This window comes from Bos indicus x Bos taurus, chromosome 4, assembly GCF_003369695.1.
Source record: "Bos indicus x Bos taurus breed Angus x Brahman F1 hybrid chromosome 4, Bos_hybrid_MaternalHap_v2.0, whole genome shotgun sequence".
Lineage (NCBI taxonomy): Eukaryota > Metazoa > Chordata > Mammalia > Artiodactyla > Bovidae > Bos > Bos indicus x Bos taurus.
In genome coordinates this window covers 107,188,705-107,206,715 of record NC_040079.1, presented here as the reverse complement: position 1 = coordinate 107,206,715, position 18,011 = coordinate 107,188,705, and the positions used below count along the sequence as shown (strand labels likewise).

The 18,011-nt window shown below is 43.5% G+C and overlaps 1 protein-coding gene across 1 annotated transcript in view; it reads right to left on the bottom strand.

The window, feature by feature from the left end:
* The window catches only part of PON1 (paraoxonase 1), a 33,941-nt gene extending 16,956 nt beyond the window's left edge, over positions 1-16,985 (bottom strand). Inside the window, exons 1-4 of the mRNA XM_027540137.1 lie at positions 16,855-16,985; positions 5,272-5,342; positions 3,745-3,800; positions 2,053-2,221 (exon numbers count right to left, since the gene is read on the bottom strand). Of these exons, the coding sequence (XP_027395938.1) occupies positions 2,053-2,221; positions 3,745-3,800; positions 5,272-5,342; positions 16,855-16,928 (370 nt within the window). The 5' untranslated portion in view covers positions 16,929-16,985. The remainder of the gene's footprint in view (positions 1-2,052; positions 2,222-3,744; positions 3,801-5,271; positions 5,343-16,854) is intronic.
* Positions 16,986-18,011: the final 1,026 nt, after the last annotated feature.

The window sequence follows — 18,011 nt, the reverse complement described above, 5'->3', positions numbered from 1 at the left end:
TGGCATTCGTTTTCATTGAGCATAAAGGTAGGAACAGGCTCGATATCCACCGACAGATGAACTATATAATGGTTATCCCATGCCATAGAATTCCAAACAGCCGTTACAAAGCAGCTCTGGATGTACTGTCAGGGGAAGGAATCCACGATGCAGTGTTTAACGCAAAAGTAACGCATATGAGGACCTGTATAATATTTATGTGGTTATTTCCCCTTTTTAATTCAAGAGAGCATGCGCACACCCCACATCCTATTTCTTTGCACTTACAATATTTTAAAAATAAAATAGAATGTTAAATGGGTGAAGAGATGACTGGAAGGGAAATACATATGTATGTATGTAAATTTCAATAGATATATATATGGAAGAAGGGAAGTCATATGGAGTAAGGGAAGATAAGAGGATAAGAATTACTTTTTAACATTTTGAGTTTAATTTGGCTGTAGGTGTTGTGTTAGTCGCTCAGTTGTGTCCCACTCTTTGTGACCCCAAGGACTGTAGCCCACAAGGCTCCTCTGTCCATGGAATTCTCCAGGCAAGAATACTGGAGTGCGTAGCCATTCCCTTCTCCAGGGGATCTTCCTGACCCAGGGATTGAACCCGGGTCTCCCAAGTTGCAGGCAGATTCTTTACTGTCTGAGCCACCAGGGAAGCCTGTGGCTATAGGAGAGGAACCCAAATAGAAATAGCTGGTGAGCTGAAGGGAGGGGACAGAAGAGCTGATTAAAATAATAATAATACACTTTGGAGGGTGTTTACCTAGACAGCAGACACAGCTACAGTTGTGACATGGCTGACCTTTTTGAAATAGAGAAAGTAAGGAGGAGGTGAAAGACCAGTCCTTTGGGGAATGCTCAGAGAATTCGAAATGAGTGGCAACATAATGAAGAGGGTGGAAAAGCTGCAGCAGGATCAGAATGAGAACAGATGAGTGTGCCGGAGTATCAGGGAGGGGAGATCGCCTAGAAGGAACAAGTGCTTGAGTGCTGAGTTGCATCAGTCGTGACCAACTCACTGCGACCCTATGGATGAAACCCACCGGGCTCCTCTGTCCATGGGATTCTCCCGGCAAGAATACTTGAATGGGTTGCCATTCTCTTCTCCAGGGGATCTTTCCAACCCAGGTAGCGAACCCAGGTCTCCTGAGGGTCCTGCACTGTAGGCAGATTTTTTACCCCTGAGTGGCCAACAGTATAAAATAAGAGTGAAGGAAGGAGGGGAAGAGTTGCGAAAGAGTTTCTTAATAAGGACATTGCTGATGGCTTTCAAGGCAGCAATTTTAGTCCCCCCTTGCAGAAAAGTCTGCAAGGACCAAGGAAGGGATTGTCTGATGGAGGCCATGGGGATAGGTGTGGTTCTCAACCCTGGTCTCACATTCTTAACTGCTGGAGAGCTTGTAACAAGCATTACCATTCAAGCCTCCCTCAGACCAACTGAATCAAAATATCTGGGGCTGTGGCCTGAGCATCAGGCTTTTTAAAACTCTCCAGGTGCTTGTGGGCACAACCAGGGTTGAGAATTAATGTAGAGACCAAGGCAAGGGCTGCAAAAAGAAGGGAAGAAATCAGATGAAAGCATAATGGATGGGGCAATTTGTCAAACTGTGGAGAGACTGTTTGAAGACAAACGAAGGAACCGGTGGGCAGCGACGCATTGAAGGTGACTGGCGGTGGGTCTGTAGGTTGCAGGTGTCTTACATTAGAGCGATCTGTTGTTGTAAACACCTGTATCTGTATAATTGTTTAAAATGGAAAGATTCATTTCTATTAGGGTTGAATATTATCACTATGGTAATTATAGGGATTATCTGAATGTTAAAATTCACATATTTTTAAAAATTAGGTGCTTTGCAAATCTCAAGTATTTTAGCATTCTCAAGCATTTACATGGTTATGTTATGTTGAATTCACATAGGAGGTAAGTTTAAAACCCAGAGTGAGAGCATTATTCATGACTGTACTTTAATTGGATGAAAAGAAATATTCATTAACATTTTTTCTGTTTTTTTTTTTTTAATTTGGTTTTATTTTTAATAGACATTGAATTTGTTACCTTCATCTGTGAATGTGCTAATGCCGTGAGGGTTAAATAAAGACGCATCAAAGTTACTTCCAGTCATCTTCAATTCCAACACTGTAGGATCCTCTTTGTTCAGGTCCATCAGCAGTATTTTTCCAGGCTTATCAGGTTCAAAGCTTTTTACTCCAGGATATCGTAATCCCTTATAAAATAACAGAGGAGAAAACACAGGCACTTTACAAATACTCCAAATGCTGATGGAGGTGGTAGACAGCACATGGGTTCACACTGTCTGGTTCGGGCTGCAAGCCACATGGCAAGCCTGTTAGCTGGCTTGTGCAAGCAGCCCTTGGGGGGTCTTTGGAAGTCACATGCTCCCAGGCAACCCCACATAATGGGCACAGACCCTTCCATCACCAGCTGCAAAGCATCTGTGTTGAATATCACAGCTACCAACCCATGATGACAATTACAAAAAAAAAAAAAGGAAGAGCAGACCAAAAGGGCATTTACTAATAAGCTTCAGTAATATAAGCAAGGAACACAGAAGAACACGGGTTATGGATCATCCCCTGGCAGGTTTCATGGAAGCATCTCAGAAACAAAGGTTTAGGGTTAGGGTCTAATAACTCCAGGGGACAACTCCTTCCATAGCTTGAAGGTAGACCAGCACAGCTACTATTTGTTTTAGATAGTGGGGTCCTATGTAAAATTTCGGAGAGGGCAATGGCACCCCACTCCAGTACTCTTGCCTGGAAAATCCCATGGGTGGAGGAGCCTGGTAGGCTGCAGTCCATGGGGTCACTTAGAGTCGGACATGACTGAGCGACTTCACTCTCACTTTTCACTTTCATGCATTGGAGAAGGAAATGGCAACCCACTCCAGTATTCTTGCCTGGAGAATCCCAGGGACGGGGCAGCCTGGTGGGCTGCCGTCTATAGGGTTGCACAGAGTCAGACACCACTGACGCGACTTAGCAGCAGCAGCAGCATGTAAGATTTAATGGAAATTTATATTCTGTTGCTTTAAAAAAAAGTTTGTAAGACACCTCTTCAGAGGACGATCAGTCTTCATAGGAGAAAACTGGATTAAATAAATTACAATAGGCAGCAAAGGATTTTCAGTGGCTGGATGACTTGAATACTGTATTCTATCAATTCTGTTATCCTTCATTAGGGTGATGACTTTTGTTTTTGAGCTACATCATCTACCACAATGATCTGTGTGCAGGAGAATTTGACAACACGGGGGCTTTTCTTTCCAAAAGTCTGGAAATTGTGGCATGACCTACTAACATTTTAAAATTAAAAGGCTTATTCCAAAAAGTGTAAAAAGAAGGATTAAAATCTAAATGATATGTGAGGGGGAACATACACAGACACACACACACACTCAAGTCAGCAGGTATTTGACTACACTGCTTACTTTCTTCAAGGAACAGACAGATGAATGGGAAACTCTTGAACTCACTGGACTCAAATTGTCACAGTGGAAGATAAGGGAATACAGGAGCTCAGTGTACCCACAGGAATACAAACACGCATAGAACACATATGATCATAATCGTTATACCAGTATGAATGCATACACAGGTTGTTTTTTGAACCATATCACCGCTCATTTGATTTGAAGATGGGCATTGGTATAAAGAAGGCTGAAATGAAAGGCAAGCTGCTGGTCCTAGAAAATGGTTCAGAGCACAGGAAATCAAAAGCAACACTTACGGCACTAATGAAAGCGAGTCCATTAGGAAGTATCTCCAGGTCTTCAGCACCAGTTTCTTCAAAAAAGAGTACAGACAGCACAGATTGTTAAGACCATTGCGGGAAGTTAGGGGGCCTTGTCTTCATCACTCCCAACTTGAAAATGGGGCTATATATTTAGTTCTTCTTTGATAGGTTCAGAATAAATCATTCTTTCCTGTATTTTTTCAAATTGATTCATATGATTATTTAAAAATTAAGAGATTCATATAATAAAGTGTATTTAAAACTTACACTTAATATATTTGTTTTAAGTTTATGAACTAGAACTTTTTCCTCAGAGTCTGAAATCTCTTAACGTTTATGGAAATTCACTAAATGTACAAAAGGTATAGTAATTTGAAAATAGCTTGCAATTTTTAAAGACACAGAGTAAACTCCCCGTATATGCTGACACCTAATCATTCCAAATCAAATAAACTCTTTGAAAAGCCCTATTGGAAACATAAGCAAATTTCAAATGCTTTGGTTAAAGTGAGCATGCATTTCATATTCTGAATATGCCTTTACAAACATTAATAAATAACTCACCAAGTTAGTTATGCTTTAAATACATGTAAATTTTTTGAATTTCAATCTCAAGACATATGTGACTTTTTACTTGGTATTAATTTTAGTGGAGGTGTTCATTTTACAAATATCCAGTGATATTTAATATCAATATCATGCTTGTTTTCTAGAAAAAAGATTGCAAGATATCTGACCAAGCTAATTGATGCTATCTGCATAAAATCATGTGGTCCAGCCTTTCTAACCTCAGCTGAGATAAATGATTCTAAAAAAACAAACCCTCAAGCATAACAAAAGCATGAATGTCAAACAAGTTGTTTTCAAACAACAAAGCTGGTTGGTTGAAACCAGATGGGGACTTGAGTCCTCCAACCCTCCCTGTTGGCTGTCTACCAGCTTCTGTTACCCCGTCCTTTTTATCTTTGCTGAGGGGCCTGCCTCCCACAAAGGAGGCCCCCTAATTACTTTCCCAGCTTCCTTTGCAGCTAGGGCACCAGCCTGTTGTCTAGCTCTGACTAATGAGATCTGAGGGGAAATCTACTGAGACCTTCTGGGAAAACTTTGCCTCCCAGATATTAAAAGAGAAATGCATAAGGAAAGGGCCTGTGGTAATGGCAAAGGTGTGCGAGGCCTTTATAAACATTTACCCTTTACTCATTACTCTTTCTCCTTCTGTGCCTCCTCTGCCATCTGCTCAGGTTATATTACCATAAAATCAAACGCTTCCTGACCACTGTTTCTGCTAAATGAATCAAAAAGTGGTCAAACCTCTTGATGACAGGTTGGTAGAGTTGAAGGTCAAGTAATCTGGTATTTACAACTCACTACTGACTTGATAATACTCTCCTGGCTAGTAGTTTTATTTTTGAACAGAATTAAATAGGTGTATTAATCAAATAACTCACAAGGTAATACTTCAAGTGGAGTATTATCAGACACTTACGTATTTGATAATACTTCCTCCTCTCAAATGCTTACCTATTCCTTTTATTAATTTACAGTTAGGAAGTTCTACCGATTTTACTTCTCGGGAAGCGTTCATTCTTGCTCTGGAAGAGAGGAAAAAAAAGGAATAAAATATGCATAAAACTATCCAGAAATTTAACTAAGTTGCAAAAGTAAGTAGCCAGTAAAATTCTCCTTAACTGTACTTTGCCTGGGTTTCAACCCCAGGGTTAGTGGTCCCTGAAACCTGAGCGATTCTATCAGACCAGGCCTGAGCGAGACACACGGGGCCCCTGGGCACAATGTTTAGCGTATATTTAGCAGAGGGGGGTAGATGTGCTGTGTGCTCAGTCGTGTCTGACTCTCTGTGACCCCGTCGACTGTAGCCCACCAGGCTCCTCTGTCATGGATTCTCCAGGCAAGAATACTGGAGTGGGTTGCCATCCCCTTCTCCAGGGGCTCTTCCTGACTCAGGGATCGAACCCGCATCTTCTGGGTCTCCTGTTGGCGGGTAGATTCTTTACCACTACACCACCTGGGAAGCCCTGGGTGGATACACAAAAATGTGCAGCGTCCTCTTCTGGGCTCGGTGCTCTCTTCTGGGCTCAGTGCCCTCTTCTGGGCTCAGTGCCCTTTGGCAGAACAGGAACTATTTCATCAACCATGTCAGGAGCCCTAAGTGGACGTTCGGGTTAAATAACAACCTGGGTCCAATTGATTCCATTTGATGTTTTAGGGCTGCTGACAAATAGGCCTCCTCCCCATCTGCCCGGTGTGGCCCCAAAGCTTGGACTGGGCACCTGATTTCAGGTGTGTTACTTGAAAAATGCAGGTGTGCTTAAAGGATTTATAGCTTCAGAAAATCCTACCCAAGGCCAGCATATTTAAAGGCATCGCGCACACACATGTGTGCACACACACACACACACACGCACGCACAAAAGTAAAGCAGAAAACATAAACTTCCTGGGGAACATCTGAGTGAAGGACCAAGGGAAAAAGAACAGCTGTGAGAAGGAGGCACCAGCAGGCTGCCTGCGCATGTAGCACAGAGCTGTTGAGTTGTTGACGTGGCATTTGAAAGAAAAGGACCACAACATTAGCTCAGCCAAGAGACTTACACAGTAAAATTTTTTTTTTTTTTTTGAGCACTAAGGATAGTGTGCTGCAGTTCATGGAGTCGAAAAGAGTCCAACACTACTTAGTGACTGAACAGTGAGTAGCAATGCTTATCCAAGCAGCCCTAGAAATCTTATTTGGCTAAAGATATTCAGGAGGAGAAGTCTCTCACTTGCCTTACTGATAATTTCCTCTCATAGAAGGAAGATGATGGGTGAAGGGGTGACTAGACACTTTGAATAAAATTATTAACAACCTGGTATAAAATAATATGACTTTGGAGGTGACTGATCTTCCATCTTTTCATTCAGGAAAAGTGTAGCACGTTCCCACTAGGCCTACTACTACGTTATTAGCTAGCATTTTCACCCTCTAATAGGCTCTGAGCTTAAGAGGCTAGCAGTGAGCTCTAGAAATCAGCTTTGTTAAAGTGCCACAGTGCATTATTAGCATGCAGTAGAGATCTTCCAGTCCGAATGCTACAGACCCAGAGGTGAATGCACAGATGAGGAAAGCCTGGCTGCAAGGAGAGGCTTGGCCCTGAATGATGGACATGAACTTGGAAAGCAGACTTCAAAGGCAAGTTGGGATCTGCCTCCATGACTGAGAAAACGAAAAGGTATTCCAACAATGGAAATTTGACATTATAGTCACAAAAGTTTGCAGTAAAGAAAGAAAAGGGAAAGTTTGGAGCTTTATCAACTTTTCAGACTAAGACCCACATTAGGAAAAGCATTTTATTTGGTGGAAACACACAGCACACACTTACACACATACCTGAAACAAAGTTCGTGAGAGGACACTTCCCCTAATCAATGTGATACATTCCTAACGTTTCTGTTCAATTCTGTTTCATTTATTTAAAGATACTGATAATACAAAAAACCCCACAAATATTGGTGAGGGTTTGGGGAAAAAAGGAACACTATTTCAGATGTTCAAGCTGGTTTTAGAAAAGGCAGAGGAATCAGAAATCAAATTGCCAACATCTGCTGGATCATGGAAAAAGCAAGAGAGTTCCAGAAAAACATCTATTTCTGCTTCATTGACTATGCCAAAGCCTTTGACTGTGTGGATCACAATAAACTGTGGAAAATTCTGACAGAGATGAGAATACCACACCACCTGACTTGCCTCTTGAGAAATCTGTATGCAGGTCAGGAAGCAACAGTTAGAACTGGACACAGAACAACAGACTGGTTCCAAATAGGAAAAGGAGTACGTCAAGGCTGTATATTCTCACCCTGCTTATTTGACTTATATGCAGAGTATATCATGAGAAACACTGGGCTAGAAGAAGCACAAGCTGGAATCAAGATTGCCAGGAGAAACATCAATAACCTCAGATATGGAGATGATACCACCCTTATGGCAGAAAGTGAAGAACTAAAGAGCCTCTTGATGAGAGTGAAAGAGGAAAGTGAAAAAGTTGGCTTAAAGCCCAACATTCAGAAAACTAAGATCATGGCATCCATTCCCATCACTTCATGGCAAATAGATGGAGAAACAGTGGAAACAGTGGCTGACTTTATTTTTCTGGGCTCCAAAATCACTGCAGATGGTGACTGCAGCCATGAAATTAAAAGACACTTACTCCTTGGAAGAAAAGTTATGACCAACCTAGACAGCATATTAAAAAGCAGAGTCATTACTTTGCCAACAAAGGTCTGTCTAGTCAAGGCTATGGTTTTTCCAGTAGTCATGTATGGATGTGAGAGTTGGACTATAAAGAAAGCTGAGCACTGAACTGATGCTTTTGAACTGTGGTGTTGGAGAAGACTCTTGAGAATCCCTTGGACTGCAAGGAGATCCAACCAGTCCGTCCTAAAGGATATCAGTCCTGGGTGTTCATTGGAAGGAATGATGTTGAAGCTGACACTCAATACTTTGGCCACCTGATGCGAAGAGCTGACTCATTGGAAAAGACCCTGATGCAGGGAAAGATTGAGGGCAGGAGGAGAAAGGGACGACAGAGGATAAGATGACTGGATGGCATCACCAACTCAATGGACATGGGTTTGGGTGGACTCTGGGAGTTGGTGATGGACAGGGAGTGGCGTGCTGCAGTTCATGGGGTCGCAAAGAGTCAGACACAATGACTGAGAGACTGAACTGAACTGATTCCACTGTTGGTGGGAATATAAATTGGTACAGCCACTGTGGAAGTTCCTCAAAAGACTAAAAGAACTACCATATGACCCAGCAATTCCACACTTGCATATATGTACAAAGAAAATGAAAACACTAATTTGAAAAGATACATGCACCTCAGTGTTCATAGCAGCACGATTTACAATAGCCAAGATATAGTCGAGATACGGAAGCAATCTAAGTACACCAACAGATCAGCGGATAAAGATGTGATGTGTATATGTGTGTGTGCATGTATGAATTTTACACGGTCATAGAAAACTAATGAAATTTTGCCATTTTCAACAACATAGATGGAGCTGGAAGGTATTAGGCTTAGTGAAATGTCAGGCAGAGAAAGACAGATACTGTATATTATCACGTATATGTGGAATCTAAGAAATAAATGAATGAATATAACAAGAGAGAAACCGACTCACAGATAAAGAGAACAAACTAGTGGTTACCAATAGGACAGGGAAGTGGGGAAGGGCAATATAAGGGTAGAAGATTAAGAGGTACCAACTGTTATATATAAGATAAATAAGCTACAAGAATATATTGTACAGCACAGAGAACATAGCCAATATTTTATAACTATAAATGGAGTATAATCTATAAAATATTGAAACACTGTGCTGTATACATGAAAGACTAATATAATATCATAAACCAACAATATGCTAGTCGCTCAGTCATGTCCAACTCTTTGTGACCCCGTGGATTGTAGCCCACAAGGCTCCTCTGTTCATGGAGGTGAGAATACTGGAGTGGGTTGCTATTTCCTCCTCCAAGGGCTCTTCCCACCCCAGGTATCAAACCTGGATCTCCCACATTGCAGGCAGATTCTTTACCATCTGAGTCACCAGAGAAGCTATACTTCAATTTTAAAAATAATAAAACAAAAATAAATAGATAAGGGCTGATCATACTTTACTAAATTGATTTTGTGATCCACCATTTGAAAACATAGCTTTATAGAAAGCTTAGTGAATATGTATAGAGTGCCCCAGGGAACTCAAAAGACAGGTACAAGCGGTCATAATCAAGGACACAAAGAGTGACACAGAAGAAGAGAGTTGATGACAAGCCATCAGCGAGTGGGTGAAGACTTGAGGAAAATGCCAAGGATAGCCATATTAGCTTTTTAGAGTCAAAATCACACAGGGAGAAGAGGCTCCCTGGCTTGCAAGGTTCAGTAAGAGTGATGTGTTCACAGAGGACAGACAAAAGCAGAAATGATTAGCCTCTATTCTTACTCAGGTTTCTCTCTCATGGAAAAGGTGGAATAATCAGAGCTAAAGGGAGCCAATTGTAGATAAGGAGGCATTAAGTCAGCATCCAGCTGCTTTTGGTTCAAATTTGTGGCCATGTGTGGGTGCTAAGTCTCTGTGTGACCCCATAGACTGTAGCTTGCCAGGCTCCTCTGTCCATGGGATTCTCCAGGCAAGAATACTGGAGTGTGTAGCCATTCCCTTCTCCAGGGCATCTGCCTGACCCAAGGATTGAACCTGAGTCTCATGTCTCTTGCGTTGGCAGGAGGGTTCTTTACCACTAGAGCCACCTGGGGAGCCCAAATCTCACAGACTAATCATTGTTACTGTAGTTCAGGGACTTCAATTACTCTGCTTTAATCCTCAAACCTCTCCCTGAGGCACTGTTTTCCCTATTTACAGGTGATGAAGATTAAGTGGCTTTTCAAGTCTACAAAATTATGAAGTGGCTGAGCTGGGGTTGGAACCCAAGTATGAATTCAGAGATCACACTCAGTCCTCTGCCCAGCAAAATTTACCGGTATTACCGCTTCCAAAAAGCTGGAAGCAATGCCAAAAGACAGCTCAGATTGTGTTACTATAATCCAGCTCATGTTTTTCTATTTTACTTTCAATTATCAGGAAATATCTTGTCAAGGGCTTAAGTCCAAATGTTCCAGGTCTAAAGGACAAAGTTCAATGTTTGTGGTGTTTCGCTGATTAATAAGCTGCTGAAATCTGGCCAGAAATCACATACTCCCTGCTATGAATTATTCTTTGCAAATACATGCCAGCTCCTTACAAAAGAAAGTGAGGATCTTTAGCTTTGCATTAAGAAATCCATTCTAGAACTTTCCTTGGGGCCATATATATCCTCACCAGTCTATCTTCTGCCTCTGCACACTCCTATTCTTCAATATTTCCTATTGGGACTTCAGTCCAGTTCAGTTCAGTCCCTCAGTCGTGTCTGACTCTTTGCGACCCCATGAATCGCAGCACACCAGGCCTCCCTGTCCATCACCAACTCCCAGAGTTCACTCAAACTCACGTCCATCGAGTCAGTGATACCATCCAGCCATCTCATCCTCTGTCGTCCCCTTCTCCTCCTGCTCCCAATCCCTCCCAGCATTGGGACTTACTGTCCTTAAAAAGGATGGAATTTAAAATTTTTTAGGATTTTACTTGTTTGTTTTATCTTTTTGCTGGGTCTTTGTTGCTCTTCAGGCTTTTTTCTAGTTGCAGCAAGTGTGGGCTACCCCCTAGTTGGGTGTGTGGGCTTCTCATTATGGTGGCCTCTCTTGTTGTAGAGCACGGGTCCCAGGGTGCGATGGCTTTAGTGGTTGCAGCACAAAGGCTCCGTAGTTGTGGCTCCCAGGCTCTAGAGCACAGACTCAACAGCTGTGGTGCACAGGCTTAGTTGCTCCACGACATGTGGCATCTTCCCACTCAGATCAGGGATCAAACCCATGTCTCCTGCACTGGCAGGCAGATTCTTACCACTGAGCCACCAGGGAAGCCTGGGAATTTGGATTTGAAATCAGGTGCCATGACACCAAGAATCCTTTTCTCTACATCACTTTCTCTCCTTTCACTTGCTCGTGCAAGTTTTCCCTCCACCTCATCCTTCCTGCTAATCCACCTGGAAGTTTCCTACTCGTGACCAGTCTGCAACTCCTCCTGATTTTTCGTGATAGGATTAGTAACCCCTTCATTTATCCTCATAAATCTTCACATATACATCTACAGAGTCTCTTTGCATATTGTTTCATGGTAATCAGCTTGTAGTCTCATTGCTAACACTAAATTCTGAAATCTGTGACTGAATACTGCATCCTATTCTGTCCTGTGACTTTGCACAAGTGCACAGAGCTCAAGTAAAAAAAAGTACTTGGTAGATGTCTGCCAAATTGTTTTGTGGAATTAGCAGGCTAGTGCATCAGGCGGAGAAGATGATGTTGGTTGCATTGGTAGAGGAAGACTGGTGAATTATTTGTTCTTAACCTAGGGTCTCAGTGAGGTCCTACCGCAACATATATTCAAATTTCACTCATTTAGTAGATCATTCATAGGTAGATTTTTGAGATAGCATGTGGCAATAATAAAAATTAACATTTACAGAGTATCTTTCATGGGCCAGATTTTATACATATACCTACTGTGATAGGTATTATAAGCCCATAATATTTAGGTGGAGAAACAGGCTCAAAATGGTAAAGTTGAGGCAGGCTGACACCAGGGACTCTTTGCTACAATGCTTCCACCTGAACAAACATCTCCCAGAGCAACAGAGGGACTAAACTATAAGGGACTAAAAAGAACTGTATGCATAGGCAGTTGGAACAAATGATCAACAATATGATACAAAAAGGACCAAAAATCCAACAGCCACGTAAAAGTTGTTGGAGCAAAAGTAGGGTACTGCACATGATTCCTACACACAGTTCCATCAAGCAGGTCGGCCAACCACCCAGGCCACCCCTGTGGCCTGACCACTGGATAGGCACCTACCCTCACCCCATTTAAGGGACCAGATTGCTCCCCAATCAAGGAGCAAGCAAGGAAACCTGTTACATGTTTTTACTCCCTGTGCTGCAGCACGAGTCCCCAAAAAAACCTTGCCTAAATTTCTCCTCTGACCTGTTATCAATTTCTGTCGATTAAAAAGCCCAAGAATCCAGGTCAGTAACAAAGTGACCTGAAAGCTGCAGAACTGAGGTCCAGCCCAGGTCTGCTGGAATCCTCCACTATCCTTTTCCCACTAGAGTGTGTTGCCTGGAGTGGGCACCAGGGTAGCAGAAATATGAACACTATTAATAAATGCTAGCTTTGCTGTTTCCTTGTAATAAAGAGTTTCACATGTTCAGTTCAGTCACTCAGTCGTGTCCGACTCTTTGCAACCCCATGAATCACAGCACACCAGGCCTCCCTGTCCATCGCCAACTCCCAGAGTTCACTCAAACTCACGTCCATCGAGTCAGTGATACCATCCAGCTATCTCATCCTCTGTCATCCCCTTCTCCAGCTGCCCCCAATCCCTCCCAGCATCGCGGTCTTTTCCAACAAGTCAACTTTTCACATGAGGTGGCCAAAGTATTTGAGTTTCAGCTTCAAAATCAGTCCTTCCAATGAACACCCAGGACTGATCTCCTTTAGGATGGACTGGTTGGATCTCCCTGCAGTCCAAGGGACTCTCAAGAGTCTTCTCCACAGTTCAACAGCATCAATTCTTTGGTGCTCAGCTTTCTTCACAGTCCAACTCTCGCATCCGTACATGACCAATGGAAAAACCATAGCCTTGACTAAACGGACCGTTATGTCCTGCTAAATTGCTTCAGTCGTGTCTGACTCTTTGTGACCCTAGGGACAGTAGACCCCAGGCTCCTCTGTCCATGGGATTTTCCAGGCAAGAGTACTGGAGTGGGTTGCCATTTCTTCCTCCAGGGTATCTTTCCAACCTAGAGATTGAACCCGTGTCTCTCAAGTCTCCTGAATTTGGGAGGCTGCTGCTGCTGCTGCTAAGTCACTTCAGTCATGTCCGACTCTATGCGACCCCATAGATGGCAACCCACTAGGCTTCTCTGTCCCTGGGATTCTCCAGGCAAGAGTACCGGAGTGGGTTGCCATTGCCTTCTCCAATGCACGAAAGTGAAAAGTGAAAGTGAAAAGTGAAAGTGAAGTCGTTCAGTCGTGCCCAACTCTTCGAAACCCTATGGACTGCAGCCTACCAGGCTTCTCAGTTCATGGGATTTTCCAGGCCAGAGTACTGGAGTGGGTTGCCATTGCCTTCTCCCATTTGGGAGGCTAGCGCCACCAACTTAAGAAATGAGGAAGTTGCCCTAGAGATGCATGTTAACATTCCATACACCAGGGGGCACTGTTTACATCGTCGTTCACTGGAAGTGCAGTGCGCCTGCGTAGTGAGCACGCTGTAGTACCTCAGCGGCCGCCGGCACAGACGGGTGGGAAAGACTACTAATCCAAGGGAGCTCCCTTATTTCCTTCCTCTGTGCTGCTGTCACCTCAGAAGCATCTGGGAACCCCTCAAGACACATCTAGTATCCGTCCACAAGATCCGTCCAGCTCCAGGACTATAGAACTTCTTGTGAACCTGCCTTACTCCCATACGCCACATCTCTGAGGGAACAAAAGTTGTATCTCCTCTGACGATTCACCTCGACCTTGCTGCTGGTCTCGGCATATAATCTTTTCCTTCTCTCCCTTGGACAGATTCATGATTTTCTCTGAAATTCAGAGACCTTATCTCTAAAATGGGGGTAAAGGTAATTTACTGATCCTCTAGGCTGTCTTTATCTGGTTCTAAGTTGGGGCGGCGAGCGCCTGCAGGATTTGAATGTCCTTTAGAAACCGCACACCTCAGGTGGGAATTCGAACACAACCTTGCCTCACGTGGGACAGGAGCCCAGGTGAACCTCATGTGAGACTCCAACCCCCAATCTTCTGACTGAAACCGTGCACCTAGTCTCGGGACTTAATGAAGTTCAGGAGAGGCAAAGTGAAAGGTAAGAAGTGGATTTATTAATATCCTTTGTAAAGAAGTTGCCGGGCAATGGGGCGTGAGATGGTCGTGTCTCAGATTTCAGGCGAGCTCCTGAGATGGTCTGCCAAGTGAGGGTGCTTGGTGCGGGGCAGGAAAGACGGCAAAAGCGAGCCGGAGTAAAGGGAGGGGACACACAAGACTGAGACAGAACGCAGGCGTCTTGGAGGAGAAACACGCATACTTCCTGGCAGTTTCCCTTCCTCCCCCATCTGAGCTGCTTGAAGGCTCTACACCATCTTCCATCCCCATAACCACCCATCCTCCTGTTGTTTAGTTGCTAAGTCATATCTGACTCTGCAACCCCATGGATTGTAGCCCGCCAGGCTCCTCTGTCTATGGGATTACCTAGGCAAAAGTACTGGAGTGGGTCTCCATTCCCTTTTCCATGGCATCCTCTCCACCAGACATCAAACCTGCATCACTTGCATCTCCTGCATTGCCAGATGGATTCTTTACCACTGAACCACCCATCCTCCCAGCTGCACATTATTCCTACTCTGCTCTCTGTTCTAGCTCTCTTTTTCATTCAAAAAGCATAGGTCCACCCCATGGCCACTTTCTTTCTCTTCTCAGCCATCTGGTTACAACCAGAAGTTAAAGGACTGAGGCTCCCTCCCCACGTACTGGACCCAGGTGGTGAAAGTAAAACAGGGAGTTCTCACTCCAAACCAGACCTGGTCTTCCCACTGCAGCGTCCCCATGGCAAAGTGGTTCTGGGAAGTGCCCTAATCACAGGCAAGGCTACCAAGGGGACTTGCGGACACTGACATTATGTTAAGCTATGACCATAGTGTGCTTTGGTCCCTTCAGACAAATCACAGTCAGGCTTGGGGGGTCCAGAAAGCTGCTGCCCAAGGCCAGACCTCAACTTCTGTTGAAATTTAAGTCTTGGTGCAAATCAGTGATATAGAATAATTCGTCTCAAACTGTATCCCAGAGAGTTATACAGGTGGTACCAAGAAAGGGAGTAAAGGATGTGGGCAAATAAGTCTGTGAAATGACAAACCAAAATCATTTTGTGTATTTTGTTACTGAAGGACTTTTCAAAGTGTTCAGTGTGCCAGAATGCACTGTCAATCTCCAGGAAAAGGCTATAATAGACATTTCCCAAATTTACTTTGTCTAAGGAACCTATTTTTTTATAGAGCATGTTTTGTGACTTGTGTGTGTTCCAAGGAACAAACTTGGGGAAATATTAATGCTGGCTCAAATAAGCTAAGACTTCATGTTGATAGAGAAACTTTTTAGGGTAGTAGCAGTAAAGCTATACTTTATGTATGTATGTGTATATATGCATTATATATACACACATATATAATGTATTTACATACATGTATTAATATTGTATATAATGCATAATGTTATAAGTATATATTCTTCTTTGACAACAAATAGTACCATGGTTAGTGAAAATCCACAAACTATAATTTTTACATGATTAAAAGTCCCAAATCACTGTCCATTTCTTACTTTTTTCTAAGTTTGTGATTCCAAAAGTAACCAACAATTAGAAAAGAAAATCCCAATATTTACAAAAATCTATTCTGAATCAATGTATGTACGTTTCTAAACAGTCAACAGGATCATATGATCTTTTTCCGAAAGTCCAAAATGTTCAGTTTGATTTTTAGTAATGTTTTACTTCAAAGTCAATAACGAGGTATGACTGATTAATCGTTTGGATTAGGATGATCTCTAGACATTGAACCCCTATTAAAAAGTTATTATGAAACTACTGACACTTTCTTAGAAAAGTTTTCCCCCTTGTGTAGTACTTAAAATTTTATAAAACCTTTAAGGGAAGCAGAACACTTCTAAGCAGGGCACTTTTCCCTTTAAGGGAAGCAGGACACATTTATTAAATACTTACTATATCCCAAGCACATTGTTAGGTGCTTCTTATATGAGGTTTTGGTGACACAGTAGCCAAGATACACTGATATTCATGAAAAATAAATGTGAGAGATCCTACAATGGAAGGGACACAGCAAGAACCCAGGACATCAAGCTCTCTCCTCTAACCCCTGACACATCTCCACTGGAGCAGGTGGCCATGTCCATGCCCATTCCTTCCCGCCTGTTCCACTGCACATGGGAGTTTTCTGTCTCTCAGCGAGGTCTCAAACTGAGCATCTCCATGCTGGGAAGTTTTCTGCCTAAGCCAGGCAACTGAGTCTGGAGCTTCTTCCCTAATTCTCACAATATCACAGGCCCCTTCCAGTCTGGTTATTTATTTTGCAGAAAATCTGAGAAGTGAATCTGTAGCCAAGATACACCAGTATTTATGATAAATTAATTGGTGTGTGACAACAGCTTGGTCATTCACACCAGAGACAATCACCTCCTTAACCTCTCTCCCAGGCAGTGAGCAAGGGTGTTCAGGTGGTTGGGGAAAGTTGGATATTTATGAAATTGCTTTGGGATGTACATCCTGCTGCCTTCTGATTTTCTAAGAGCCTGGAGCCAACTTGGGAATGGAGAGTGAGGGAAGAAGACTCTCGGGTCTGGGTAGTGGATAGGACAGACAGGACAGGGGTGGGCTGCAACCCAACTCACAGATAAGAAGACCGGTAATCCCTGAAGAATGCCAGCCCCAGTCCCAAGAGGGTGAGCACCAACAGCTTCGCCATGGCCTGGGACAGACAGCGGCAGGATGGACAGACGCACAGACGGGAGAAGGGGTGGAGACCCTGAGCGCCCGCAGCCTAGGGCTGGGGTTGGCCCCACCCCTCCCCCGGGCGCAGCTCACCCCGCCCGCCCTGCTCAGGGACTGCGGGAACTTGCTTGGGGTCAGCGCCTGCAGCCAGGTGCTGAGCGCTCCCGAGGCTTTACAGAGAGAACTAGCTGCCTAGAGCGGGCAGAAAGGGGAGAATGGCAGGTGGGAGGAAACGGAGAGCGGTGGAAAAGGAGAGCCAGGCTTTGAGGAAGGCTCACTTTGTGATAACAAGGTCCTATGACTCAGAGGGGTTCAGTAACTTGATCGCTGTGACTCAGCCAGAAAAGGCACAAAAGGAAGGGAGGGCTGTGATTGGCACCTTTTAAGATACAAGTTTATTCTCATCCGACTACCGCCATGTGGCTCCGTCAGATATCTGCATATCAAGCTTCTCTTTCAGCACCACTCATCAGATACCTCTCTATGGTGTTCATTCATTCCAGACTCTTGGCTGACATTGAGTGCCTGTTATGTGCCAGCAATCAGTAAAATATATCACTCTTGCATATGCTGTGGATAATCCGAGATGCACATCCTCTATGGAGAACAATAAAGCAGGGAAAGGCATGGAGCAGGCATACTGAGGTGCCATTTAAGAAAGGGCTGTCCAGGGAGGCATCACTGATAAGGTGACTTCTGAGCAAAGCAGGGTAGGAAGTGCCTCTACCTTCTGCCTTCTCTCCTGTTACCATGAATGAGACTTTCCTGTTCATGAGAGACCATCTCTTCTCTGCCCGCCCTGGGTTTCTTTTTTTTATTTCCTTCTCAAGTTTTGGTCCCAGTCACAACTTCTCTCTCCTACAACATCTTCCTCTTCTCTGGAATATTGCCATTAGATACAGGCATGCTTTAGGTTCATTTATAGTTTTCTGGGGAAAATACTCTTTGATCCCACATTCTACCTACCTACTGCTTTCTTTCTCTGCTGCTTCTATAAAAAAGCACAGATAAAATCTCTTTGACTTGTCAACAGTTGCTGCTTCCATTTTATCACCTC